Raw genomic sequence first — 27819 nt, forward strand, 5'->3', positions numbered from 1 at the left:
CACACACACACACACACACACACACACACACACGCACGCACGCACGCACGCGCACACACACAGTACTTGCAATAAGGAAAATGAAAGCTGTAGCATTCTTGGGGACCTGTAACAGTGCATTGTCAACAGAAAGCAGAACATTTTTCTTAGAGAAGAGACAGGACACAGGAAAAAGGCGTGGAAGTCTGGCAAATGAATAACAGATAAAAGCTTGTTTACACAGATTCCTCTGGTACCACCTCCAAGTTAGTGAGACTGGAAAGCTGCTTTTGAATTCACATCTGTTATGAAGACTGCAGGCTGAGTAAGTGGCTAGACCATCCAGACTGTGGCGAAGTTATGAGCCAGTCACCTTGGATGACACGCAGTCCTCCTAACTTTTTCACACGTGTGTGGGTGCATGTGGAGGCCCAGAGTTTACGCTGGTGTCTTCCTTGGTCTCTGCTTCCCCCCAGTTTGCTCTCTAGTGCTATGATAAACACTATGATCATCAACAGTTTGAGGTGGAAAGGGTTTGTGTGGCTGGCATGTCCTGATCACAGTCCACCAGAGAGTGAAGCCAAGGCAAGAGCTTGAGCAGGGCAGGAATCTGGAGACAGGAACAGAAGCAGAGGCCGTGGAGGAATGCTGCTTGCTGGCTTGCTCAGTCTGCTTTCTTATACACCACAGGACCACCTGCCCAGGATGCCTCTGAATGTGCCCTTACAGCCTTAAGAATACTAGGCAGCCGGGCAGTGGTGGTGCATGCCTTTAATCCCAGCACTTGGGAGGCAGAGCCAGGCGGATCTTTGTGAGTTCGAGGCCAGCCTGGTCTACAGCGTGAGTTGCAGGAAAGGCAACAAAACTACACAGAGAAACCCTGTCTTGAAAAACCAAAAAAAAAAAAAAAAAAAAAAAAAAATACTAGGCAAAACTTTGGATTATGTTATTAAACAGCCCATCTCTAGTGTCTACCACCCTGGAGCTAAGAATGCCATCTATTGCAATCTGAGATTTTCCTACTCTGCTCTAGCCCTCTTATCCGATGCCCTCACCAATATATTTGGTAAATACACTGATTTATGGTTTTCTTTTGTTCTGTGACTATGAAATTTTATATAGCCTCTGTCAGAGAGGAGTACTTTACTCAGGGCAAGGTGAATCCATGTTACAGACCTTGATAACTCATATTTTGCCCAGAATAAATGAACTCTTACTCCCTTTGGATAAAAGTTGTGTTTTAGCCGGGCAGTGGTGGTGGCACATGTCTTTAATCCCAGCACTCGGAGGCAGAGCCAGGCGGATCTCTGTGAGTTCGAGGCCAGCCTGGTCTACAGAGTGAGATCCAAGAAAGGAACCAAAACTACACCGAGAAACCCTGTCTTGAAAAAAAAAAAAAGAAAGGAAAGTTGTGTTTTATGTCAATACCTCTGTTCTCCCTTATAGAAGACAAAGGAAACCATATCTTTAAAAGCTATTCCTACTTTTAGGCAAAGACAGGGAAGGCAGACGGCCATGCTGTATCTTTTCCTTCTCTTCAGCTCTCCATCGCTCCACCGTATTGTGGGGAAGCATGTTCTAGTCTTAGACCCTTTGATAGTTCAGAACTCAGCAGGAGATTGTTTGACCCCATGGAGAAACATTCTAGTCTTTCATTCACCTCGACTCAAAGGAAGAGAAAAGGCCACGCCTTCTGAGTTAAGGTCTGAAAGGGCAGGCGTGTTCACCAGTGGAGGTGGGCAAGTAGTTGTATGTTGAAAGGAAGAGTGGGGAGATTGAAAGAAATAAGAAGGAAGCCCAGAGTGTCAGGGACAGCATGCTTAGGACTGTGGTCATTATCTGAAAAAGAGATAGAAAGGGAAAATTAATGCTTTTTGAGGTAGAACTGAGAAAAGCAGACAGGCCTCGCAGTGCTGTACGGCAGACGTTCCGGAAGCAGCTGCCTCATGGGAGAGGCTTCTAGAAAGTATAAGTACTCTAGCTCTCTAAGGGGATGATTATTCCTCCCATCTCCTTAGCATGTCTTCAGGCATTAGCTCCTGCCTCTAAGTTCCTGCTCTGATTCAGTTTCTGCCCTGATTCCCCTCACTGACAGACTGTGACACAGATGTGTAGGAGGAAATAAAACCTTTTCTCCCCAAGTTGCTCATGGTCATGCTGTTTATCACAGCAATAAAAACCCTAACCCAGTCAACCAGCAAACCACAACCCAACCCAGATAAACAGTAAGACAAAGCTCAAGCTTAGGCGATAGAAAAACTACCAGTTAGCCTCTAGCTAGGGTCTTCCCACTGGAATGAACCAAATATGTCACTGTTCCAATTTAATCAGGATCTTCTCCATCTCCCTTTCCCTTCTGTCCCTTCTGTGGAACCCGGAGACGCATGTACAACGGAGCTGTTCAGTTCATAATTGTTACCTGCTCAAGTCAAACCTTTGCATTTTTAATGTGCCCAAGCTCATGGTTTATTCCTTTGTATTTTTTCAATAAATTTATTTTTTTACTTACTGTTATTTATTAAGTGGCACTGTTTACCATACGAGAGAAGCCACAAGGCACAGCAAAACCCACTATAAGAGTTTATTAAGGGAAGGGAACAGAAAGGGTGTGCATAGCCTATGGAATGATCATGCAGGAAGAGGGGAGAGGAATAGATGGAACCCGCTTTTATAGCTGTCCCCCCGCTCCCGCACATGTGCATATGGGCTTGTGTAGCTATGCCGTGCATGTGCATAGATTATGTGATCATGCTGCTTGCAAATTATGTGATCACACTGCACACGGATTACGTAGGATGTAAGTCCCTGGGATAACTAAACATCTTGCCTGGCTACTGGACAGCGCATGTGCAGTCATGTAGCTGGGCGAGTGGCTAGGAATTCTAACACTTACCTGTTTATCTGTGTCTGTACACACATGCAGGTGCACATGCAAACACACATGCCTCAGCGTCTATGAGAAGGCCAGAGGACAACTCTCAGGAGTCAGGTCTCTCCTTCCACCAAGTGGGTCCTGGGGATTGAACTCAGGCCATCAAAGTTGGCAGCAAGAGTTGTCTCACTTGCCCCCAAAGTTGATCTTTTACCAGCTCCAATCCCAGTGTGTTCAGAGTGCTCTGTATCTGTGGCCAGCTGTAGATTCTTTATTATCCCCCGCCATACCTTCACTTAGACTCATGTGCAAATGTCCCTATTGGTTCCAGTTCTTAAGGGAAAATTCATCTTTTTAAATTTTTTTTTCAATTTCTACAAAGGCATAAAAGATCTAGTCTCAGGGGCTGGAGAGATGGCTCAGCTGTTAAGAACACTGGTTGCTCTTCTAGAGGTCCTGAGTTCAAGTCCCAGCAACTACATGGTGACTCACAACCCTCTGTAATAAGATCTGGTGCCCTCTTCTGGCCTGCAGGCATACATGCAGACAGAATACTGTATACATAATAAATATATTTTAAAAACAAAACAAAACTAGTCTTAACAACTGTATTTTAAAATTAAAAAAAAATTTTTTTTAACTATTAAATGTGGGCATTAAAGGATTGCTCACAGTCCGGTGTGGTGGTACATGCCTTTAATCTCAGCAGAGGCAGGGGGACCTCTGTGAGTTCGAGGCCAACATGGTCTACATAGCTAGTTCCAGGTCAGCCAAGGTTACACAGAAAGACCCTGCCTTGAGAAAACAGAAGAAAAACGACTACTCAACAAAATGACTACTCAACAAAACGACTACTCAACGCTGTAAACGATCCTGTTTGCGGCCTTCTGTGGCCCTTCCCCTTTGCTTAGCAAAGTGGATTCTTCTCCTGGCTTCCTGCAAACTTCCTGTTTGTGAACCTTACTGGGGGTGTGTGAGGGGAAGGGTGGAGTTGGGGGTCAGGGGTTGGGGTAGGGCTGGGTAAAGAATTTCCTACTCTGCTTCAAAGTACTTTCTCTACATAAAGAACAATGTTTCCAAGGCCAGTGAGGTGGCCCATGCCTTTAATCCCAGCACTCTGGAGGCAGAGACAGGTGAAGTCCGAGGCCAGCCTGGTCTACAGAGTGAGTTTTAGGACAGTTGAACTACATAGTGAGAGTCTGTCTCCAAAACAAAACAAAACAAAAACAATGTTTCCCCTCAAACAAATCCTGATGGATAGATGGCCTCCACACCATGCACACTTGGATTTCCTGTTAAGAAGGTTCATAGTGCCGGCGGTGGCGCATGCCTTTAGTCCCAGCACTCGGGAGGCAGAGGCAGGCGGATCTTTGTGAGTTTGAGGCCAGCCTGGGCTACAGAGCGAGTTCTAGGACAGACTCCAAAGCTACACAGAGAAACCCTGTCTCGAAAAACCAAAAAAAAAAAAAAAAAAAAAAAAAAGAAAGAAAGAAAAAAGATTCACAGTATGATGAAACTGTGAAATGCTAGATGTCTATAAGGCACCTCCACCCCAGAGAACTGATCGCCTTCCAGCTGTTTCATAACTCTGTAAACCGTAGAAAAAGTCAACCTGTTAGCCCAGGGACCACCCTTGCTGCTTCCCAGCAAAAACCAACTTGACAGCCTTTGCAAATTCTTTTTCCTATTTCCTGTTTGACTTTGGCTTAATTCTTAGGATTGGCGATACGGTTTGTTGCTGTTTTCTGGTGCTTTTATTTAGTTGGTGTGTAAATGAGAAGTATGACACATGGTAATTTATTGCTGCATGATCATCTTAATTTCTATCCATTTTCTTGAAAATTATTTTTCTAGTGCATTAAACAGACATCTCAGGCAGGAAATGACAGCACACTCAAAAGGGAAATGGAATGGGATTTGGTGAAGGAACTATTTTTAGGGGTGTGAGCTGAGTTAAGCCACTGGGAACTGCGGCCACACTGGAGGAACACAAAGGCAGCCAGCAGGAAGAGACAGAGGAATAAATGACCTTTCTCTCCTTTTGTACTCCCAGTCCTCTGAAGGCAGAGGGCATTGGAGACAGGGTGATACTGTCCAGCTTTTTTTCTGCTGCTTCCCCCACGCTTTCCTGCTAAGCGCGTCCTTCATGGATCATAAATTCTTGGTGTAGTTAGAGTCTGGCTCAAATTTGCTAAATTAAGGTGTGTGTGCATGGCAGAAGTATAAGTATGGATCTGGGCATTGTGGTGGGTCAATCTCTGGAGTTTGAGGCCAGTCGGGGCCCATACATGGTGAGACCCTGTCTCCAAAAGAAAAAGGTAGAGAACTTTAAAGCATGATTACATAAGACACTCTGCATGGACAAGTAACACAGCTCTTCTGTAACGTCCTCTCCAGCTTTGGGGCAGGAAAGAAGGAAGGAGAGAAAGGGAGAGGGAGGAAGGAAAATTTAACACACTGTGTATGGCCCACAGGCTCGTTCCCTGTGTATCGTGTGGAAGCATAAAGAATCCACTTTGAGGAAGAGAAAACCCACTTTGTAAAGCAGTGATGGAGCTGGTGAGTGGGTAAGGGCACTTGCTGCCAAGTCTGGTGACCTGAGTTTGATCTTTGGAACTCCTACACTAGAAGAAGCAGTCCCTGTACGTTGTCCGTTTACTTCCACAGATGTGCCACGGTACCCTTCCTGTACACCCCTACAACCACCCTCTGGACCCTCTCCCCAAGGGCACACATACTACAACAAATAAACAAACAAAGTATAGTAATAATAACACCCCAAGCATCATCACAATAATAATAATAATACCCCAAGCATCATCATCATCATCATCATAATATACCCCCAAGCATAAGAATAATAATAAAACCCCCAAGCTGGTAATTTGGCCTGAGGAGATGTCTCAGTTGGCAAAGTGTGAGCCATATAAGCATGAGGATCTGAGTTCAGGTCCCCAAAACCCACATAAAAAATGTTTATAGCTAAGTGGCCTGTTAATTCCAGCTCTGGGGATCAGAGATAGGAGGATTATTGGGTTTGCTAGCCAGCTAGTCTAGCCATATTGGTGAGCTCCAAGTTTGGTGTGAGACCATGTCTCAAAAAATAAGGTGGAGAGCAATAGAAAATGACACCTGAGGCTGACCTCTGCATTCCACAGGCATATGCACACATGTGCACACATATGCACGTATGCATACACACACACACACACACACACACACACACACACACACACACACATGAACATGCACAGACATAATCCCAAACATAAAACAAACAACAACAAAGATGATTGTTTTCTGGGATAACCTTGTTTCTGCTATTCCATTGTGCTCCCTCACAGGTTAATGTCATTTAGGCATCTTGATGTGCTCAGATAATAGCAGCAGAGATGGAAGTGGGTTTGAAGCAGGAAAGAAAGATAAGGAAAAAAGTAAAGGGACATAAAAAGGAAGGGGCCCTTTATCCTGGAGTGTAGTTGAAGACTCTCACCCACTGATTCATCAAAACAGAGAGAGAGAGAGAGAGAGAGAGAGAGAGAGAGAGAGAGAGAGAGAGAGAGAGAGAGAAGAAATTTCTTAGGAACTCTTAGAGATACAACTTAAGAGCCACCAAATCCTATAATTGGTTACTGCCAAGACACAGAAGCAGGACTCTCTCCTGAGAAGGCCATGCCGGCACCTCCATGTGTCTTATCCATTCCTTGAACATCTCTCTAATAAACCTCATGCTTAAGGCTGTGTTAAACTTTCTTCCTAATAAACTTCAACTCTGCTTCATTCCGGCCTATCCTGAAATTCTTTTCTGCAGCAAAGTCAAGAATCCCCACGTCACTTAAGTGGAGTTCTCCGAGGAGAACTCTTCGGCTGCTATGGCAGGCAATATGCAGGGAGTCCGGTCTCCAGCCCATGTCCCATTGCTGTTGACAGGTTGAGGGAGCTGAATGATGCTATGCTTGATCTAGTAGAAGAATCTGGAGCTCAGGGAATGACCTAGAAAGAAGAAGAGGAAGAAGATGAAAGAAGGCATCGGGAGAGGTTGGAGTTAGTGTAGCAGAAATGGCCAGCCATGGTGACACATACCTTTAGTACCAGCAACTGGGAGGCAGAAGCAGGTAGAGCTCTGTGAATTTGAGGCCAGTGTGGCTGTATAGTGAGTTCTAGGCCAGCCATAGCTATACAGTGAGATCCTGTCTTTAAAAAAAAAAAAATTAGTCGGATGGTGGTGGCACATGCCTTTCATCCCAGCACTGGAGGGGGAGGAGGGGGCGGGGCAGAGGCAGGTGGATCTCTGTGATTTCGAGGCCAGCCTGGATTACAGAGTGAGTTCCAGGACAGGTTCCCAAGCTACACAGAGAAACTCTGTCTCAAAAAGAAAAAAAACCCAACAACAGCAACAACAAATTTAATAGAAATGGATAAGAGAAGAGTTGGAGAGATGGATTGATGGCTAAGAGCACTTGTTGCCCTTGTAGAAGACCTGGGTTTTGTCTCAGTACCCACATGGAGTCTCATAATGATCCAGATTTTCAGTTCCAGGGTGTTGATGCCTTCATCTGACATCCACAGCACACACATGGTACACATACATAGATACAGGCAAAACACCCAAACACGTAATAAAATAAAATAATCTAAAGAAGAAAAAAAGATAAAGAAACAGATAGGAGGCCATCTGAATGATGTTTAATATTCAACTTTAAATTGTTTTCTCCTAAGCCTCTGGAAAAGTCTACAGCAAGCACATCATATATGTGAATGGTTCTCATAAAATCCTAATATTGAGATGCCATCTATCAGCTATTTAGTAAGGCCTGGGCATCATGTTAACATGTATAAGTATACTATTTATGCTACAGTAACTTAGGAAGACATATGTTGTACTTTTCCTAGGTTGAGTCAAGAGCATATAGCCAATATAGCACAGTCAAAACATTAAGCCAGAACCCAGGCTCTTTTCTTTACACTACACTGTTTGCCCACACTTTCCCTGGGCCATTGTTGTGGGATATTTGTACACTGTGTGAAGATATATTACTGTGATTGGTGTAATAAAAAGCTGAACGGCCAATCGCTAGGCAGGAGGTATAGGTGGGACTTCCAGGGAATGAAAGGAAGAGGAGGAGGAATCGAAGTGCTCAGGAGATGCAGAACAAGCAGGGCATGCAGGAGGAGAGGTCACAGCCACGAGCTATGTGGCAGCACATAGATGAATAGAAATGAGTTAACTTAAGTTATAAGAGCTAGTTAGAAACAAGCCTAACCTAAAGCCCAGCTTTCATAATTAATAATGCTCTGTGTCATTATTTGGGAGCTGGCCGGTGAGACAGAGAGAGACTCATCTGTCACAGGCCATCCTTATAGGGCTGTTTTCTAGACTCTTACCCAAAGGTCACTGATGAGAGCCCCTCCTCTATGGTGCCCATCTCAGTGACATGACTGTAACCAACAATAGCCTTCCCTGTTGAATCAGATCTGTTACTCCATAGTTTCCAACTGCTTTCGGGGTCACCCAGAACAAACCTAATCCTTTCATACAACAGCCTCTCTTATTTGAAGTTATGGTGTTGAAAGGTACTGGAATATTCTGCCCCAAATACACCCCCTTTGGCAGATATATTATTTTGAGCTACAGGCAACTGAAGAAAAAAAAAAAAAGCAGTAGACAGAGGAGTAGCTATAAAAACAGGTCCTTTTGTAAAGGACATTTTCATTTAATGACCTGCCACTTCTCTAAACAATCAGTTCACTGTACTGGGCTGAAGATGCATGTGCTGGAATTCAAGGCCACTTTTTGAGAATTATCATTCCCTGGCTATACACCACAACTGTATGAAATAAATGTCTTTTTCTTGTTCCTCTGTCCTTCTTTACAGGGTCCATTCCAATAAAGCACTTAATGTTAGAGTAAAAGTAAAAGCCCATTGAGAAAAAAACTCCATCTGGCTAAGGGAATAGAACCTCTGGCCTGGATGGAGATCTAACAGTCCGGTTGGGCAGGGTCAGTCCCCCGGCCAAGGACTCCTAGGAAAGCAGACTCACCTTAAGCTATGCTAAAGACATACAGGCAATGATTTTTCCTTTAATGAGATACTGTACTGTTCCTTCCCAGAATTCCTCCCCCCCCAACACAGTCCCTACAGATCACCATGAGGCTCTGCTGGGTCTGCCCACCTTTCTGAGGCTAGAGTCAGAAAGGCACGGCTTTTAACTTTTCCCTCCCTCCCTGCTCCCCTCCTTTCCTCCCTCTGTGATGCTGGCCAGAAGGAACCTAAGTATGCTTTTCCTGGTACTTGGGGCTTCTTTTCTCTTTTCTCTAAGGTCCCCTTTCCCACCATGTGGCTGACTGCTGCCACCCGGTTGACTTCCACGCTGGTAAGCCAACAGCATGGCTTTTTTTTCTTCCTCTTCTCCCTCCTCCTCCTCCTCCTCCTCCTCCTCCTCCTCCTCCTCCTCCTCCTCCTCCTCCTCCTCCTCCAGGCCACTGCTGAGATGGACAGTTTGTCCGCCCTGGAGTTTTTTTCTTTTAAACTCTAATAAAATTATCTTTGACCTTCCACTTTAGTCTATTCTTTTATAAATGAGACTCTGAACCCTAAGAGGGGACCACAGTTTCTGCTGTATCATCAGGATACTTGAAAAACCGTTTCTCTTCCTCTGTAGTCAAAAGCACCTGTTTCTAGGTGGACAATGTTCCCCTTTGTGCCTCACACAGTTTGGTGGATACAGAATAACAGCTTACTCAAAGGGGCACACATCTAATTTCCCTCTCCTCTCTCTCTCTCTCTCTCTCTCTCTCTCTCTCTCTCTGTTTGGGGGCAGCTATTTGTTTCTTTGTTTTGAGATAGGAGCTGGCTTGTATTGGACGATGACCGAATACGTCTGACCTCCCCGGCTCCCACCCCCTTCCCCCCTCTCCCCTCTACCCCTGCTCCCACCTCCATCTGCAAACTGCTGAGGTTACAGGCTTGGGCCAACACAATGTTTGGGGTTTTCTTTTCTTCCTTGTAGTGTTCGGGATGGAACCCAGGGCTTCAGCAGACTGACAATCATTCTACCAATTGAGCCATGTCCTCAGTATTCATTATTTATGTATTTTTACAAAACCCAAGGATGACCAGCATGGAGTTGTTAAGTGTTATTCTCTCTTACGTGTACTTTACATAATTGATAAACTTCACACCTGTCGGGGTGTTCTGTGTAGCATGGGTCAGTTGAAGAAAAAAGGCACACCAAGATGAAATTTAAGGCCTATGTGGCAGCAGAAAGGTCCAGCCTCTCTGATGGACTGAACCCCGGAACAGCCGTACAAAGGTGTATTTATTGATTGTTACACAAGGTTGTTTTTTGGGTAAAGTATTTCCTTATAACAAAGTTCCTAATCTAATCTATATGTCTCACTAAAGGAAAGCGTCACATGCCCTCATGACTCCAGTTCTTTATTGTGTATCGTTTGCAGTACACAATAATCCAAGAGCTTCAGGTGTGCTGAGGTGTCTTTTTGAACCTCAGTGTTGCAGCCTTTGCATGACCTTGGTGCAGTAAAACAAGTCTGCAAACCATGGAAAACAATCACTGTTTTTTACAAAGATTCTTTACTGTTTACCGCAATGATTCTTCAAGGCCAAAGTACTTCTAGAAAACAACTATTCATTCTAATGTTTACCCTGGATATCGCAACTCTGCTGAATTCCTACAACACACACCCATGACACAATAATTTTCTTGCACCTAAGACACCGCAAATGTTGGGGTGTTGTACGGGGAAGTAGCAGTGGGGAAGACAAGTGCTTTTTTTTAGGAGGAACTGCAGACTGTGCAGTTCTGTGGGATTAAATATTAAATATGCTCTAATCCTATATTCACTATTTCTAGACATTGAAAAGACAGAGCAGGCACACTGTGACTTTAAGATACTGAGTTAACAGAAAGGCAGAGAGTGAAGTTTTAAGGACTGTGCAAGACTGCTTGCAGAAAGTGCTTCAAGGTGGGCTGCCAATGCGCTCTTCGGAGGACTGTAGTCGTGCTATCTTTTAGAGCCATAAACCCCAAGTTCAACTCCTGTGCCACTATTTGGCCAGGGGTGAGCTCTCCAAGCTCTCGAGTCTTCACATGCATGCAAATCGTGGTGCTTACAGGATTCAGGGGCGTTTCTGGAACAGGCTCACTGCCAGCGACCACGCACGTCCTAGCGTCTTTCGGCTAGGACAGGGAAGGAGGAGGAAACAGGCAAGTGGACATGCGAAGTGGGGGTACACCATAGCGGGGGTGGGGGGAGCTGGATCGTAAGATCCCGTTAGCCACCCGCAGGCTCCCTGGGAATTAGCAAAATCTTTACCCAGCGCTGTCTTCCGAGTGCCAGCCAGGATTCTAGCGGCTAGCTCGGGGTGGTTTCTGCGGCTCCACCCGCTAGGCTGAGCTGCGTTCCCCTTTTTCCCTTTCCCCGCCTCCGTCCTCCCCCGGGGTCCGCCCAGAGGAAGCGTGGCTTCAATGGGGGGCTCCTTCTTTTCTCACGTCTCCGTCCTCTCGAGGATCCGCCCACATGGAGGCGTGGCCTCAGCAAGGCGTGGCTTCAGCGAGGGGGGGGATTGGGTAGCGCTCCCTCTTGTTCCTCTCCAGCCTCCATCCCCTCGGGGCCCCGCCCACAGGGGCGTGGCTCCAGCGAGGGGGCGGTGGCCGCGGCGCTGACAGCAGCTCCCCGCCCCCGTGGCCCGCCACGTCCCGCACGTAGCGCCCGGGCCGCGGCACAGAGTGGCAGGCTGGCGCCCGGGGCTCCGGCTCCTCCGGCGGGGCTCGGTATGAGGTTGGCAAGGCTGCTCCAAGGCGGCCGGGGCGTCAGGCCGCGCTGCGCGGTCCCCAGTGCCAGCCGCAGTCTGGCCTCAGGCTCGGCCTCGGGCTCCGGGCCGGAGTCGGAGCGCGGCGTTCCGGGCCAGGTGGACTTCTACGCGCGCTTCTCGCCGTCGCCGCTCTCCATGAAGCAGTTCCTGGACTTCGGTGAGGGCGGCTGGGCCTTGTGCACGGGACCCCGTCCTCCCAGGCGCACCCCTCCTCCCTCTTGTCGCCTCCTCTGTGTCTTAGGTGCTTCCTTCCTCTCCGGAGGGTGCGGGCGCTGGCAGGCCAGGCACGTACCCGGTACCCGGGGCTTGAGGCCCTAGTGTGCGAGAAAAACAAAGCAGGGGCCCCGCGGGCTGCAGCCTTCCGCGCACGTGCGCAGGTGCGCGCTTGGGACCCGGTGTCTTCCGGGGAGCCTTGCTCCGGTTCAAGGCCAGAGCGCACACTGCTTCATGGGTGGCGTTCTGCAGAGGCGAGATCGGTGCCAGCACAGCGATGATCATCTAGAGTGGCGTGATGGCAGGGAAACAAGTTACTACTGGCCCAGTTCTTTCCTCGGCAGTGTTTCCACCGAGAGCAAGTTCGTTTCATCAGCAGTCAGCCACAAGCACGTGTAAAGTGCATGATCTTGTCTGTGTGAAACAGATTGCAGAAGGAACTGCAGAATTAGTCCTTTGACTTCTCATCAGGAGTAATAGGGTGTGTGTGTGTATGCTTAATATAAATTCTAACATTGAAATTCAAAAGTTCTGGAGTAGAAAAAGTTATCTCTGTGTCGTGTTGTCAGGTTATAACATGGTTGGCCGGCCTTAGAGATTAAGTGGCGGCTGGATGCTTTATCTTAAAATTGTGGTTTGCAGTGACAGGTGTTTTTCTTGTATTTCTCTTTTAAGGGAGGACGCAAGGCCCCGTTTTTTTGCTTTAGTTTTTAAATGTCTGTGCTGTGGTGCAGTGATGTTCACCTTGTTCATGGATATGCTATTAAACTTTTGCAAGATGTTTTCCTTAATAATACTCCTACTGTTGATAAGATAGCTTCTGCTAAGGTTTCATCTGCAAGATTGAATTAGTTTCGAGTGGATCGCTGAAATAAGACTTTAGTTCAAGTGAAGTTGTTTGCCAAGGGATGGCTACTCATCAGCTATTCTGCCGAACATCTGGATACAAGAGTGGAGAAGGGGGCAGGTGAATTTCCCAGGAATCAGACCATTGAGTAGGTTCTACCTGGTGGTTGCTAACAGGGTGCTGGTGGCTTTACCTCCTTTTGCCTGAAAACCTTGTCTGCACTGACTCTGTTCTAGTGAACTGTATTTGTGTCTAGTCAATTTTGACATACCTGGGTCAAAATTTACCCAGAGTCAGGGATCACAATGTCTAAAGGCTAGCAGCAGTGAGGCATATAGAATGGGGCTTTTCTCACCTCTTCTCAGGCTCCCCAGCCTTAGCAGACACACGCAATTTATCTTAATCCTAAAATAGATAGTAAGTGCGAAGTATAACAAAGTACTTACCTTGTTGTACTGAACCATTGGAATAGCAGGAATTGGGAAGTCCTTCTGGAGTCAGGGTTACTTTGTAACCAGTTAGCTCAACCTTGCCTGGGTCTAGCTTTGCTTTCCAGTCCCTTCCTCTCACTATGGTAATTCTACCCTCTGGTCCTGCCAAGGGACTCCCTCCCATTTCTCCTCACTTCCTGGCTCCTGAAAGCTTGTGTCTTCTACTTACTGCCTTCTCCACTGTGCTTGGTTTCAGGATCAGTAAATGCTTGTGAAAAGACCTCATTTATGTTTCTGCGACAAGAACTGCCTGTTAGATTGGCAAATATAATGAAAGAAATAAGCCTCCTTCCAGACAATCTTCTCAGGACCCCGTCCGTACAGTTGGTACAAAGTTGGTAAGAGTCCCTTCTTGTGTTTACAGTTTCAGTGGACTCGTGGGACTTTGTTCAAGGTTAAAGAAAACACTTTTGTGTGTGTGTGTGTGTGTGTGTGTGTGTGTGTGTGTGTGTGTGTGTGTGTATGTATTTATTTATTGAGGCAGGGTCTCATATAGCTCTGCCTGGCCTGGAACTCTCTATGTAGACTAGGATGGCCTCAAATTCAGAGAGGTCCACTTGTCTCTGTTTTCCAAGTGTTGTAGATTAATATTTATCTGAGATAGGGTCCCACTATGTAGTCCTGGATGGTCTGGAACTTTATGTAGATCAGGCTGGTCTCAAAAATCAAAAAGATCTGCTTGATTTTTCCTCCCAGGCTGGGATTAAAGGTTTGTACCACCATGCCCTTTATTTATTTTTTATGTAAATGTGTGAGTATAGATGTACCACACATGTGCAGTTGCCTGTGCAGGCCAGAAGAGGGTACAAGATCCCCAGGAACTACAGTTGTGAGCTGCCTGTTGTGTGTGGTGGGAACCTGGTCTGAGTCCTCTGCTAGAGTAGCAAGTGCTCCTAACTATTGGGCCACCTCTCTTGCCCTGCACATGCTCTTCAGTAGCATCTTAAGGCAATCGAGGCACTCCTCTGCTCTGTGTGTCTTGTCTTCTCAACACTGTACTTGATTAAAATTCCTTGGTTTTGAGAAAACCAATCAGGCCTTCACAGAAATACTGTTACTAAGTTTAAGATTTATGCTACAGCCTCTGCTGGAGTGTTCCACTCTAAAGAGAAAGGTATCTACCATTTACTGATGGCTATATACTTACATGCATTTCTTTTTATTCTTTTAACCATTCCTGGTAGGTGTGGTTCAGTCCTTTTGCGTCTGGGTGTGAGCACAGACAGCAGTGCAGCCCTGGGTTTCAAGCCTGGATCTGTCTGCTGTTGCTATATCATGGTGTCTTCAGAACGATGACATGAATTCAGGGCTGCATGTATTTTGTTATAAAGTGAGTTTATTTTGGTGAAGTGCATCTTTTTCTAAATTATGAAGACTGGAGGATGGAGATGTAGTGTAGTTGATAGAGTGATTGCTGGCATGCACTAGGTCCTGGCCTCGACCCCCAGCACTGCATAAACCAGAGGAAGTAGTACACGCTCGTATTCCCAGCACTCTTGGGAAGTGGAGGCAGAAGGATCAGAAGTTCAAGGTCAAGCTTGGTTACACAGCAAGGTCTAGGCCAGACTCATCTAAGTAAGATCCTGTTTCAAACAACAAAAATCACAAAAGTTACAACTCTTCTTCTGCTTTTTATTAACATCTGTATTAGTGAGTTCAGTGTGATGATGTAGTGTGTGCATTGATACTGTCTCCCTTTTAAAAATAAGTAGAAGTTATTGTAATTATATAGGTACTACAATTTCCCCAAAATGATAATAAAAGTTTTTAAATTTAAGTTTTTTTATGTGTATGGGTGTTTTGCCTAGATGTACATCTGTGCACCAGAGGTGTGCCTGGGTGTGTGGAGGCCAGAAGAGGGCATCAGATCCCCTGGACCTGGAATTACAGATGGTTGTGAGCTGCGATGTGGGTGCTGAAAACTGAACCCAGGTCCTTTGGAAGAGCAGGAAGTTCTCTTGACCACTGAAACCATTTCTCTAGCCTAATAATAGAAGTTTTAAGGGTATATTTTTTTATGTGGCCACCTGTCCGACTCTTTTATTTATTTTGAGACAGTCTTCCTGTCTTCATCTCTCTAGTGCTGGGATTATAGGCATGTATCACCACAGCAAGAGTCAGTTCTCTCCTTCCCATGTGGATCTCAGGCATCAAACTTTTTTGTTAGGCTGGTGCCTTTACCTACTGAGCCATCTTCTGGTCCTTGGTCCTTGTTGTTATTTTGGGACACTGCCCTGGGTAGCCTGGAGCTTACTGGTCTGCTGTGAATATCACTCTGTATGCTATGAATGTGTTGCTCTGATTGGTTAATAAATAAAGTGCTGATTGGTCAGTAGCCAGGCAGGAAGTATAGTATAGGCGAGACAAGCGGAGAAGAGAATTCTGGGAAGAGGAAGGCTGAGTCAAGAGTCACCAGCCAGACACAAAGGAAGCAAGGTGTGAAGGCAGAGCTGAGAAAAAGTACCAAGCCACGTGGCTTAACATAAATAAGAATTATGGGTTAATTTAAGTATAAGATCTAACTAGCAAGAAGCCTGAGCCATTAGGCCAAACAGTTTTAATTAATATAAGTGTCTGTGTGTTTATTTGGGTCTGAGCGGCTGCAGGCCCAGGCGGGACTGGAGAAAACTCCAGCTACAAATGGCACCCAACAGCTCGAGTTTCCACCTCTCAGAAAAGGGGAAGTGCTGGGGATGTCTTTCCGTATGCTGTGAATGTGTTGCTCTGATTGATTGATAAATAAAACGCCGATTGGCCAGTAGCCAGGCAGGAAGTATAGTATAGGCGGGATAAGCAGAGAGAATTCTGGGAAGTGGAAGGCTGAGTTAGGAGACTCTGCCAGCCGCCACCACCATGAGAGAACCATGATGTAAAGATACTGGTAAGCCACGAACTACGTGGCAAGGTATAGATTTATAGAAATGGGTTAATTTAAGATATAAGAACTAGATAGCAAGAAGCCTGCCATAGCCATAGAGTTTATAAGTAATATAAGCCTCTGTATGTTTACTTGGTTCTGAGCGGCTGCAGGAGCCCGGTAGACACAAAAAAAACTTTAGTTGCACTGTACAGACCAGGCTGACATTGAACTTGCAGAGATTCTCTTGCCTCTACCTCCTTGGAACTGGGATTACAGGTGTATGCTGCCATGTCCAACTAAAAGCTGATTTCTGTTGGTTTTTTTGAGTCAGGGTCACTGTGTATTCCTAGCTAGCTTGAAACTCACTCTGTAGACCAGGCTGACCTTGAACTCACAGAGGTCCCTCCTGCCTCTGCCTCCCCAGTGCTGGCATTAAAATCATAAGCTGCCATGCCAGGGGGAAAAATATTAAGCAAAATTTTTGTTTGTATGAATGGCCAGAGTCAAGTATTAAGTGGGGAAAAAAAGTAACTGCAAAACATTTCCCCATTATGATCAATGGAGATGCTACTTTTCTATTTGTAGATATTATAGTTCTTTCCTCAGTACCCACACTGGGGAGTTCTCAACCACTTGTAACTCGCCCAGCTGCAAGGAATCCAACACCTTCTGGACTCTGAGGACCTCTGTACTCACATGTGCACATATTCCCCAACATATGTACACATAATTAAAAATAAGTCATTATCAAAAGGAGATAAACACGGGCCTGGGAAATTGGCTTAAAAGTGTTCACTGCTCTTCCAGAGGACCAAGGTCAGGCCATGCATAACTGCCTGTAACTCCAGCTCTGGGGATTTGTCAAGCTCTTGTGGCCTCTGAAGGAACACACACACACACACACACACACACACACACACACACACACACACACACACACGCACACAGTGGAAATAAATAGTAAATAAGCAGAAGAAGAATGACTGCTTCATGTTGGTCCCCAGGGGTTGGCTAGTTCATGTAGTTAAGTGAGAAAGGAAGCCTTTCCCATTCCTTACAGTTCTTCATGAAAACTAGCTTATACTGCTTTTTGAAATTTGGTTTTGCCTCACAAGGGGGAGAGATTTAAATACCTCCTAAAGACAAGACTTTTTCTTGCCAACCCAGAGAAATTTCAGGGCTACAGCAGGGTGATAGCTATGAGAACCACTGGGCTTTTGACTGCACCAGGGCCACTGTCAGACTGGCTCAGGGATTTCCAGATGTCAAAGGTCCCTTCCTTGTCCCATCCCCGCAAAGTTGGGGCAGTGTGAAGTGCTTCCAGGCATACTGTGCAGGATTTACACTGTAAACATACCCGAATGGTTGTGGAGGTATTTTCAGCCCTGGCCCTATGGTGCCTTTATTATGGCCTTTCTCATTTTGTCTTAACTAAGTGCTCTCCTACCTTGAATTGTTGGGTAAATTAAAAACTTATATTTTAATGGCTTTTGTGTTTTGTATATGGTAGATTGTAGGCTTTCAGTAAGTACTTGTTGACTGGATCTAAACATTTACAATTAAGGTTTTAAAACACAAACACTTACACTTAAGTTAGATTCTTAGAGCAAGGTGTACCCCTCATTTTGCTGTGACTAAGACAAACATTTACCCATGATCACAGTGAGGAGTGACAGTTCAGTTCTCATGATGTGGTATTTATAATCTAATATGCAGTGGGATATGAAAGATTAAAGAACTTGTAGGGTTTAGAATGTAAATCTTAAACTCCTAACTCAAATCTGACCTACTGACCTGTGCTTATGTGTGTGTTGAGGGGTATATATACACTGGGCAAATGCTTTCCCACCACACTGCATCCTCCAGTCCTTGTCTGTTTGTAGTCGGATTCTTCTTTGGGCCACCAGCTCACAAATAACAACATGGAAACTTAGTAATTATGAAAGCTCGGCCTTAGCTTAGGCTTGTTTTCAACTAGCTCTTAGAACTTAAATGAACCCGTTTCTATTGACCTACATGCTGCCATGTAGTGTTACCTTTTCTCCATACTGTACATCCTGTTCTCCCGCTGTCTCCTTTGAATCCGCATGCCTAGAGTCCTCCTCCCAGTCTCTCTCTCTGCCTGGAAGTCCCGCCTACTCTCTTCTGCCTAGCTATTGGCTATTTAGCTCTTTGTTAAACCAATCAGAAGATGCCTTAGGCAGAGACACATCTTTACAATATAAACAAATATTTAGTAACATCTGCTTTTTAAGTTTTGTTATTGAGGCAGGGTCTCACTATTTAGATCTGGCTGTCCTGGAACTTGCTATGTAGACAAGGCTGGCTTTGAACTCACAGAGATCTATTTGCTTCCCAAGTGCTGGGGCAAAAGGCATATGCTGCCACATCTGGCCCTTATCTATGATTTTAATGGTAAAAATATGTGTGCACTTTTTTTCCCCTTTTTTTGTAAAGAGTTATATGTGTGTGTGTGTGTGTGTGTGTGTGTGTGTGTGTGTGTGTGTGTGTCTGTCTGTCTGTCTGTCTGTCTGCATGGTTGTATGCAGTGTGTGGATGCCCACAGAGAACAGGAGAGGGTATCGGGTCACCTGGAGCTGGTGTCACAGTGGTTGTAAGCTCTCCTCTGTGGGTGCTGGGAACTGAACTTATGTTGTCTGAAAGAGCAGAAAGTGTTCTTAACCACTGAGCCATCTCTCCAGCCTGAAAATATATACTTTTTACCATGTACCTAGAACTTGGTTTAAATGCTAGTGGGGGTAAAAATCCTATTTCAGGACCAGTCTGTAGCTCAGCTGATAGAGTGCTTGCTCGGCATGCACAAAGCCCAGATTTGATTCCCCATACCACCTGAAGCAGGGCTTGGTGGTATATACCTGGCCTGCATTTTACCCTGTCTCAAAAAACAAAAACAAACAAACAAAAAAACAAAAAAAAAAAACAAAAAGAGAAGAAAAACAAAAACAAAACAGCAATCCTACTTCAACCATAATTTATAGGAGTATTCTAAATTTAAAATTATAAAATATTAAAAATATCCTGTGTGCTAATTTCGTAATATGAATAAACTCAGCTCTTTGATTTGTGTTTTAGGTATATCCAGAGTCTTCAGGAGCTCCTTGATTTTAAGGACAAAAGTGCTGAAGATGCTAAAACTATTTATGAGTAAGTGTAATTGTATGATCCTATTTCTTTCTTTCTTTTTTTTTTTTTTTTTTTTTTTTTGGTTTTTCAAGACAGGGTTTCTTTGTGTAGTTTTGGTGCCTGTCCTGGATCTCGCTCTGTAGACCAGGCTGGCCTCGAACTCACAGAGATCTTCCTGGCTCTGTGTACCGAGTGCTGGGATTAAAGGCTATAAACAGCAAGGCTTCTTTCATAGCATAGTTACCGTATCCATTTATAGCAGCCCACATAGATACTGAAGACAAGAAGACAGTATAGACCACAGAGCTGGCCTGGATGTAAAACATGCTCCAGGTCCCTTTTACAGTAAGAAGAGGCAATTCAGATGTGATGATCAGTGAAAGTCTAGATGTGACCTGCATGCCACCTGTCTGTTAATCTGAGGAGGGCATGCCAGTTCCAAAGGGACAGCCACCTCGGCTCCCACTGCTCATTGATGTGTGCAGATGCCACCTGAATAATTGGAAATTTTCTGTTTTTGAGGAAAAGCTTACAAGTCTGTATTTTCCTTCTAAGATCTCTAATTTTGAAACATGACAATTGCTTATGCTTCTTTTGTTATCTAGAAGGACTATTAAAAAACAGCTCTGGGTTTCTGTGGTCTGTGATTTACAAGATCTTGTAACTCCTGTGCTCACCTTCACAGCCTACACGCCAGAGTTGATAAACCCAGCTAGTTACTTGGCAGTGATCTGCTTGTCATGAATGTTATTAGAGTGTAAAGACCATTGTCCTCAGAATGTGTCATACTTTATTTTTGGACCGTCTTTTAAAAGGATGGCACTACTGCAGTTTTCAAACGTGTTTTTGGTTTGAAAGTAATATTCAGCAGAAGATCACTCTCTAGGTGAGTGACACTTAAGTGTTTAAAACAACTCTACTGAGATAGTGTATTTATGCACAAATAGGGTTGTGGCTTGGGGTCTTGTAGCTAGTAAATGGCGGGACTAGGAACAAAGCAAAAGGTAAATGATAGAATATTCTATCAATGCTACCACTACTGTAGAACCTTTTGAAAACATCCAACATCTAGATTCTTTTTTATGGTTGGCGGGGGGCGGAGGTTTCAAGACAGGATTTCTCTGTGTTGTAGCCCTGGCTGTCCTAGAACTCACTTTGTAGACCAGGGTAGCCTCCACAGAGATCTGCCTGCCTCTGCCTCCTGAGTGCTGGGATTAAAGGTGTGCACCACCATCACCTGGCCTATATTCTTCAAAAAAAATTTTTTTTAAAGTTTAAAAAGTTTGTGTGTGCATGTTCATGCATAGGCAGGTTCCTGTGCATGTGTGTGGAGGCCAGAGGACAAACTCAGGTGTCAGCATCTAGAACACTTGCCATCTGCCTATTTGAAATGGGGTCTTATAGTGGGTACCTGTTCCACCTATGACCTTGAGGTTCCAGCCCCTAGGGTGTGGCCTCTGAGCTAGCTTAAGACCTGAGGGCCAGGTATGCAGGCCCCTTCTCTTCTCTCCCTCATGGGCTTGGATGGTGGGGACTAACTGCAGATCGGCCTTCCAGGACTCTGCGACCGATTTGCCTTATCCTGTTTAGTGAGTTGTTCTCAATATAATATTTTTAATAAATAGTTCCTGTATCAGTAATCTGTGGATTATTTGCAGTATCTGGCACCCACTGTGGCTTAGAGAGTCAATTAGGCTAGCATGGTTGGCCAGTGAACTCCAGGAATCCTTCTTTTTCTCCGGGACTGGGATTACAGATGTGTGCTACCATGCTTGTTTTTATACAAGTGTGTGTGGACTGAACTCAGGTCATTATGCCTGTGCAACAAGCACTTTACTAACTGAGCTGTCTCCCCAGACCAGCTTTTATAGTCTGAGACAGTGGCCCAGGCTTTCTTGGAAATCATTGTATAGCCCATCCTGGCTTCTAGTCCAATCTGGCTTCTAGTCCACAGTGATTTGCCTGTTTCAGTCTCTGCCTGGGATTGCAGCTGAGTTGCTATGTAGGCAGAGTTTCCCTGTCCTGCAGCCACTCTCAAATAATCACTCAGAGGCTTAATATTAATTACAAATGCTCGGCCAATAGCTCAGGCTTATCACTAATTAGCTCTTACATTTCAAGTTAACCTATATTTCTTAATTACGCTCTGACACGTGGCAGTACCTTTATTACTATGGTGTGTTCATCTCCTGCTCCCTCTGTGTCTGGCTGTCATTTCCTCTGACTCTACCTTCCTCATCCCCTCATTCTCAGTTTGGCTTTCCTGCCTAACTTTATTCTGTTCAGCTATTGGCCAGTCAGCTTGTTTATTGAACCAATCATAGTGACATATGTTCACACAGTGAACAGAAGGATTATTCCATAGCATTTCCCCCTTTTTTTTCTATCAAGTAAGAATTACAATTACAATATCCAGTCTGTTTGTATTTGGCAAAATTTATCCATCCTATTTTTGTGAGTCCAGAGTTTTATATCTAGTTTACCCTTTCATCATAACTAAGAAAAATTATAACTATGACTATCTAGTCTTCAACTCAATCAAAGACTCCAGAATGATGAAATGTTACCTAATGACAGGGACATCAGGCTGCCTAGACAGTCACTCAAAGTTTCTCTGTAATGTTGGGGCATCCATCTTCAGCCTACAGGCCTAGAATATCTGACAGTTGTTTTGGGAAGCAGGGAAATTTGAAGGACTGTCCAGTCTTGTCTTGGCAAAATTTGGCAGTCACCTTTCTCATGTCCTGCTGGTCCAGTTTGGACAGTAACTGTCAGCAATTGAGGCAAGGGCAATTTCTTTGTCCATATGGCTAGCTTTTGCCATAACAAAACAAAACAACAACAAAAAAAACAAAACAAAAAACTCCATATGGAGGTTCTTTGGTGTCCATCATCTTCTCTGGAGTACATTGGTGCTGCCAGGAGCAGACGTGTCTCACTGTCATGAAAAGTCTAAGTTATTAAAACATTTTAAATGTCATATTCTATAGGTCTTTGAAGTGTTTGAAGATTACCTGTCTACCTGAAATATTTTTTGTATACTTAGAAAACCTAACTAACATGACTATAAGTTTGACTATTATAGATGACTATTAATCTGTATTTCTTAATTATATATTACATTTTAATTGAGCTGCATAAATGCAATACCTTAGACAAGAGTAAAAATATACATACAGTATAACAAAATTAACTTTAAATTTGTATCAATAAACTAAAATCCATACCAATGTAAAATGTTTTGAGATTAACTGTTGTTTTTTGGATTAAAATAGAGTCAATAATCTACTCTTTTCCCCCATCATAATAATTTACCGTTTCCCCCCATCATTTCTATATCATATCCCTCTTTCTTCTTTTAGAAAGCAATTGACTATGATCAATAACAATTTATAACCAACACCCCTTAAATAAAAACAAACATTTATAATCAATATTTTGGGAACGTGGACATAGTTTTCTAGACTACATCCTGTTGAGTGGTGGGTGCTGGTAATTTTGAGGGACCCTGAAAAAAGTCAGGATAATTGTTAAGTCTTGGCTGGAGTATTCCATGAACCTGGATCATCTCAGTCAGCAGCCTTGAAGCTGTTTTGGATGCTGGATCACTTGGACTGTTTTATTGGTGTCTGGTCCCCTTGTTCTGAAAATATATAAATTTTTAGAGGTAACATACCTATCTATATAAATTGTGTTATACACAAGTCAGCCAAAGATGATATTTGTTATGTGTTTGAGCAGGTAAAATATACATCACATGTCTTGTAGTTATTTTAGGTTTATTTTCCCATGTCTGTAGTCAGGATTTCAGGGGGTCTTCCTTGGTCAAACCTTATTTTCTTAACCTGGAATGAATCCATAGCCTCTCATTTCCTCTCCTCAATGGGACATACTTTTTGACTTAAATTTTGGAGTCAAGATGTTTTTTAAAAATATAGGTTGGTTTAATTTAGTAGCTTTCACAATCAAATGTCTCTCAGCAGTTATCATTCACCCCTTAACAGTCAAAAAATCCAAAGACAACACGATAAAATATAGAGTGCAGACTCTGTATATTTCCCATCTTTACGTGGCTTATCATATTTTTTTACTCTATTCCCTTTTTAAGGATTTTATTATTTTTAAATCTTTTTTTAAATCTATGACTGTTTCTACCCTTTCTCTTTTCTCAAGCCTTCACACATTTTTTGAACACACAACTGTGACCCATTCAGAGGCCTTTGTGTCTGAACCTGCCCTTACTGTGTATCTCTAGCCCTTTTCTGTGTGCATGAGCAAAAACCCTAAACCCGCCATGCAGTGCACGGCTGGGAGACACCTCTTTGTACCGTGGCCTGTGTGAGACTGCGGGCATGGGATATACTGCAGCTCAGGCTCAAATGCCACAGCCAGGGGATGAGTCTCCGTAACGTGGCCCACTACTCTTGGCTCTGACTTTGTATCTAGAATCCTTTTTCTTTTTAAAGCTTTCTCAGGCTTTATGTGGATGTACGTGCACCACATTGGAATGCCATATGTAAACAGCGCTTTTTGTCCTGACTGCCTGGTCCGAAATAAACACACAAAAACTTGTATTAATTACAAAGTGTACTATACCCTGCTCAACAGTTTTTGTTTTAAAGAGAGAAACAAACGAGAGGATTATAATTTCCAGTTGTTTGTTGTTTTTGAGGAATTTTTTAAAATTATGATTTGTCTTAATAGCTTGCTTTTGAAGTTTATTATCAACTAAGAATTCCAAGTGTTTTAAGCAGTGAGAAAATCATTGGAGTAAGTTAAATAGTACTCAAGCTGATGCCTTGGGAAAGCACTCATTTAGAAGTGTGAATCCTAATGGCTAGGTTATGAGATTGGTTTTGTTACATCGCAATTAAGACTTCTGTCTTTTGTCTTTTTCTCTAAATTGACAGAAATAAGGAGACAGTATGATTTGAAAAATCTCTTTTAATTCAACAATTTTCTTTTTCTTATCCACTTTGTAAATTCAGGGTGGTTGAAATCAGAGTTCTTTTTGCTTTTCTGTTCCTAGTGGTTTCTTCTCTCTTTGACTCTAGGGAGGAGATCCACAGCTGACTCTTTTGGCTTACTCATCCTGACTCACTGTGGAGTGTTTCCCTAGAAGCAAGGGTCCTTTTGTTTTCAGTGTGTCTCTGGAATGCTGTCCTCTTTAGTGAGCCTCAGATGCTTAGATAACAATGGATAAAGGGAACTCTTAAACTGTTCACAGTAGTGTGGCAGCCGTATGGGTTTTATATTTGGAGATCCTTGTACCTTACAGATCTGGTGTATTTTATGACCTGAAATGTATTACACAAGTGTGGGAAAGCCTTCACTGACGCTCCTTTCTCTGAACTAGTGGTTTTGTTGTAGCTGCAACTTGTATCTTAAAGTCACTTGTCAAAATATTTGGATGTTTTGACAGAGAGGTTTGTTTAGATTCACAGACACAGTGATAAGGATCAGAAACCGGCACAATGATGTTATTCCAACCATGGCCCAGGGTGTGACCGAATACAAGGAGAGCTTCGGGGTGGATCCTGTCACCAGTCAAAATGTCCAGTACTTTTTGGATCGGTTCTACATGAGTCGTATTTCAATTAGAATGTTACTCAACCAGCACTGTAAGTGTCCCAGAGTTGAAAGTAGTAGTCAGTTAATGTGTGTTGCGCTCTTAAGTGTATTTAGAAAATGTCCCTTTAAAGTGAACATTACTCCTGTACAAAGAAGGCATTTTATTGACTTTAAAATGTCATCTTTACGCTTAAGGAAAATATTTGTTCCACTGTTTGGTACCATTTAGAGCAACATCATTTAGATCTGGTAGGGGGTGTTAGGTAAATGCACTTCACCTGGCTTTTCACTTTTGATAGCTTTATTGTTTGGTGGAAAAGGAAGCCCATCTCATCGAAAACACATTGGAAGCATAAATCCAAACTGTGATGTAGTCGAAGTTATTAAAGGTAAGTGCATTCGTCCTTTCTAGAAGGATGCGAACATCACCAAAGTGCCGAGTGTTGTCCTTTCCTTGTAACTATTGCTTATGTCATGAGAGAAAAATGTTAGGAACAAACGTTAGGTTTGGAAAGCACTTCATGACATGAATTGTGCAGTACGTGAGGTAAATGCCCTCCTGATAGAATTCTCTGTTAGTAAGTAAAGTTTGGTGATATGACTAAGTGTATTTAATCTGTTTTGCTTCAGAAAATTTAAATCTTTTCCCTATCCCTCCTAAAAAAGGGGCCACGGAGATGGCTTAGTGTAGAGACACATGTAGCCAAGCTTTAAAGCCTGAATTTAATCCCCAGAACTCCCTAGTTGTGAGGAGAGCACTAACTCCCAGAAGTTGCCCCTCTGACCTCCATATGTGCCCCTTGACATGCACATGCCCACAGATGCACACACATACACAGAAAATCAATGTAATAAAATATTCAGGTTCTGACTCTGGCCTTTCTAGTTCCCAGTGAAACTAGAAATTTGCATCTTATCAAGCATTTTTTATTGACATCACATGCACAATTGTTTTATGGTTTTTGTTGTTTTTAAATTTTCAAAAAAAAAATGTTAAGTGTATGGGTGTTTTGCCTGCAGTTATGTCTGTACATCATGTACTTGCCTGGCACTCTTGGAAGCTAGAAGAAGACATGTGATCTCCTGGAACTAGAATTAAAGATGGTTGTGTGCTGCCATGTGGATACTGGGGATTGAGTCAGGGTTTCTCTGTGTATCCCTCACTGTCCTGGATCTCACTCTGCAGACCAGGCTGCCCTGGAACTCAGAGCTCCGTCTGCCCCTGCCTCCTGAGTGCTGGTTTTAAAGGCGCGTGCCACCACACTTGGCTAGCGGCCTGTGTTCTTAATAGCTGAGTCATCTCTCTAGCCACGGTGTTTATTGCTTTTAGAAAATGGAGTGTCAGACATTTTGCTACAAACTCACAGCCATATGGACACAGCCCACATTTTTGAATGGCTCTGTAGAATGTAACACAGTGCCATAACCTATCCTCCTTATAATACACACTTAGGTTGTTTTCATTTTTTCCTTTTCGTTACTCACAGTATCTCCGTGAACATTCTTAAATAGATAGTGATTTTCTAGTATAAGGCAAGAATCTTAGAATTGCCAGACATGGTGGTGTACACCCTTAATCCCAGCACTCAGGAAGCAGAGGCACGTGGATCTCTGTGAGTTCAGGGCCAGCCAGGGAATTTGAGATCAGACCAGCTGGGGTTACACAGTAAGTCCATTGCCTCAACAACAACAACAACAACAATAATAATCCTAGAGTTAAAAACATTTTTATGCATTTAAATCTTCAATGCTTCCCAAAAAAGTTACCAAGTAATAAAGGTGTCCACTTCCTAAACTGTTTTTGAGATGTCTCAAAAGCAAATGTATAGTGTAAATATGTATTTAATGTACAAATAACGATCTCGTTAGCCTGCTGGTTTTCTTTTGCTTTGTTTATGGTATGTGTTTCCATGCTGATGTTTTTAAGTTTTTGTGGCCCTTGCTGTCATTATTTTCTCACGGCTCAGAGGGCTCTGTCACGTAAGACTTTCCCCTCACTAGGATTGTTAAAGTGTATTTTCTTCTGCAGAGAATTTTAAATTTTCATTTGTCATTGCTGTTGGCCTCTTGTTGCATAAGACAGAAGTAAATTTATTTAATGCTTCTTTGTTTTGTTTGATTCACACTAGATGGCTATGAAAATGCTAGGCGGCTTTGTGATTTGTATTATGTTAACTCTCCTGAACTAGAACTTGAAGAACTAAATGGTAAGCCTGCCTGGTGGCGTCTGTCCTCAGTAATGCCTGTTCTGACGACCAAGGAGCAAGTTGAGATTGACTTGAACAGTAATGGATTCTTCCATCAACTTCTTCACTGAGTGTGAAGGCAGAAGATACATGTGTGCAGTGCACATCTACACTTACATAATTTAGTCTGATTCTTAGGACAGATATTTTGTTGTTTTGTTTTTGCTCTATTTTAAACTGATAATTTTGATTCGTTGCTTTTTTTTCAGAGACAGAAAAAAAAATAACAAGAAAATTATATTTAATTTTTGAGTATCCCTCATAGCAGAGTTTACCCTTTTTCTACTTCCTGCATTATAAGTCAGTTTTTATTGTTGAAGTCAGAGACGGGGCGTGTGAAAGACAAAGAATCCACTCCTCCGCGTCTCTCTGGTGGCCTCTCCACCCTGCCTTTGGATAAAGGGGTCAGGGTTTTGGAAGGAGACGGATGGTAGTAGTTTAACAAGGGAAAGCCTCTCCTGGGTTAAGATAATCCCTTGGGAAGGTGACGGGAGGAAATACATTTTTTTTTTTTTTTTTTTTTAATTTTTGGTTTTTCGAAACAGGGTTTCTCTGTGTAGCTTTGCACCTTTCCTGGAACTCACTCTGTAGCCCAGGCTGGCCTCGAACTCACAGAGATCCGCCTGCCTCTGCCTCCCGAGTGCTGGGATTAAAGGTGTGCGCCACCACCGCCTGGCGAAATATGTTTTAATAGGCTTTAACTAAGCTGCATTCTGGACCTCCGAGTCGGGAACGGTGGCGTAGCTACCCAGTTGAGGT

At 43.6% G+C, this 27819-nt stretch overlaps 1 protein-coding gene and 1 long non-coding RNA gene across 3 annotated transcripts in view; one reads left to right on the forward strand and one right to left on the reverse strand.

Annotated features, from left to right (window-relative positions):
* Positions 1-4457: 4457 nt before the first annotated feature.
* LOC128101081 (uncharacterized) lies at positions 4458-11385 on the reverse strand. Its single transcript, XR_008214986.1, has 3 exons — positions 11190-11385; positions 6935-7045; positions 4458-6844 (listed from the first exon to the last, which is right to left on the reverse strand). It is a non-coding gene; the product is annotated as an uncharacterized LOC128101081 (long non-coding RNA).
* Positions 11386-11534: 149 nt separating this feature from the next.
* Pdk1 (pyruvate dehydrogenase kinase 1) overlaps positions 11535-27819 on the forward strand; it is a 34152-nt gene continuing 17867 nt past the window's right edge. Inside the window, exons 1-6 of one of the 2 annotated variants that reach the window (XM_052723864.1) lie at positions 11535-11845; positions 13436-13577; positions 19193-19264; positions 24680-24864; positions 25114-25203; positions 26944-27021. In XM_052723864.1, coding sequence (XP_052579824.1) covers positions 11650-11845; positions 13436-13577; positions 19193-19264; positions 24680-24864; positions 25114-25203; positions 26944-27021 — 763 coding nt within the window. In that variant the 5' untranslated portion in view covers positions 11535-11649. The remainder of the gene's footprint in view (positions 11846-13435; positions 13578-19192; positions 19265-24679; positions 24865-25113; positions 25204-26943; positions 27022-27819) is intronic. The other variant, XM_052723865.1, reaches the window with a different exon arrangement.

This window comes from Peromyscus californicus, unplaced genomic scaffold (assembly GCF_007827085.1).
Source record: "Peromyscus californicus insignis strain IS unplaced genomic scaffold, ASM782708v3 Scaffold_7__1_contigs__length_154581171, whole genome shotgun sequence".
Taxonomy (NCBI): Eukaryota; Metazoa; Chordata; class Mammalia; order Rodentia; family Cricetidae; genus Peromyscus; species Peromyscus californicus.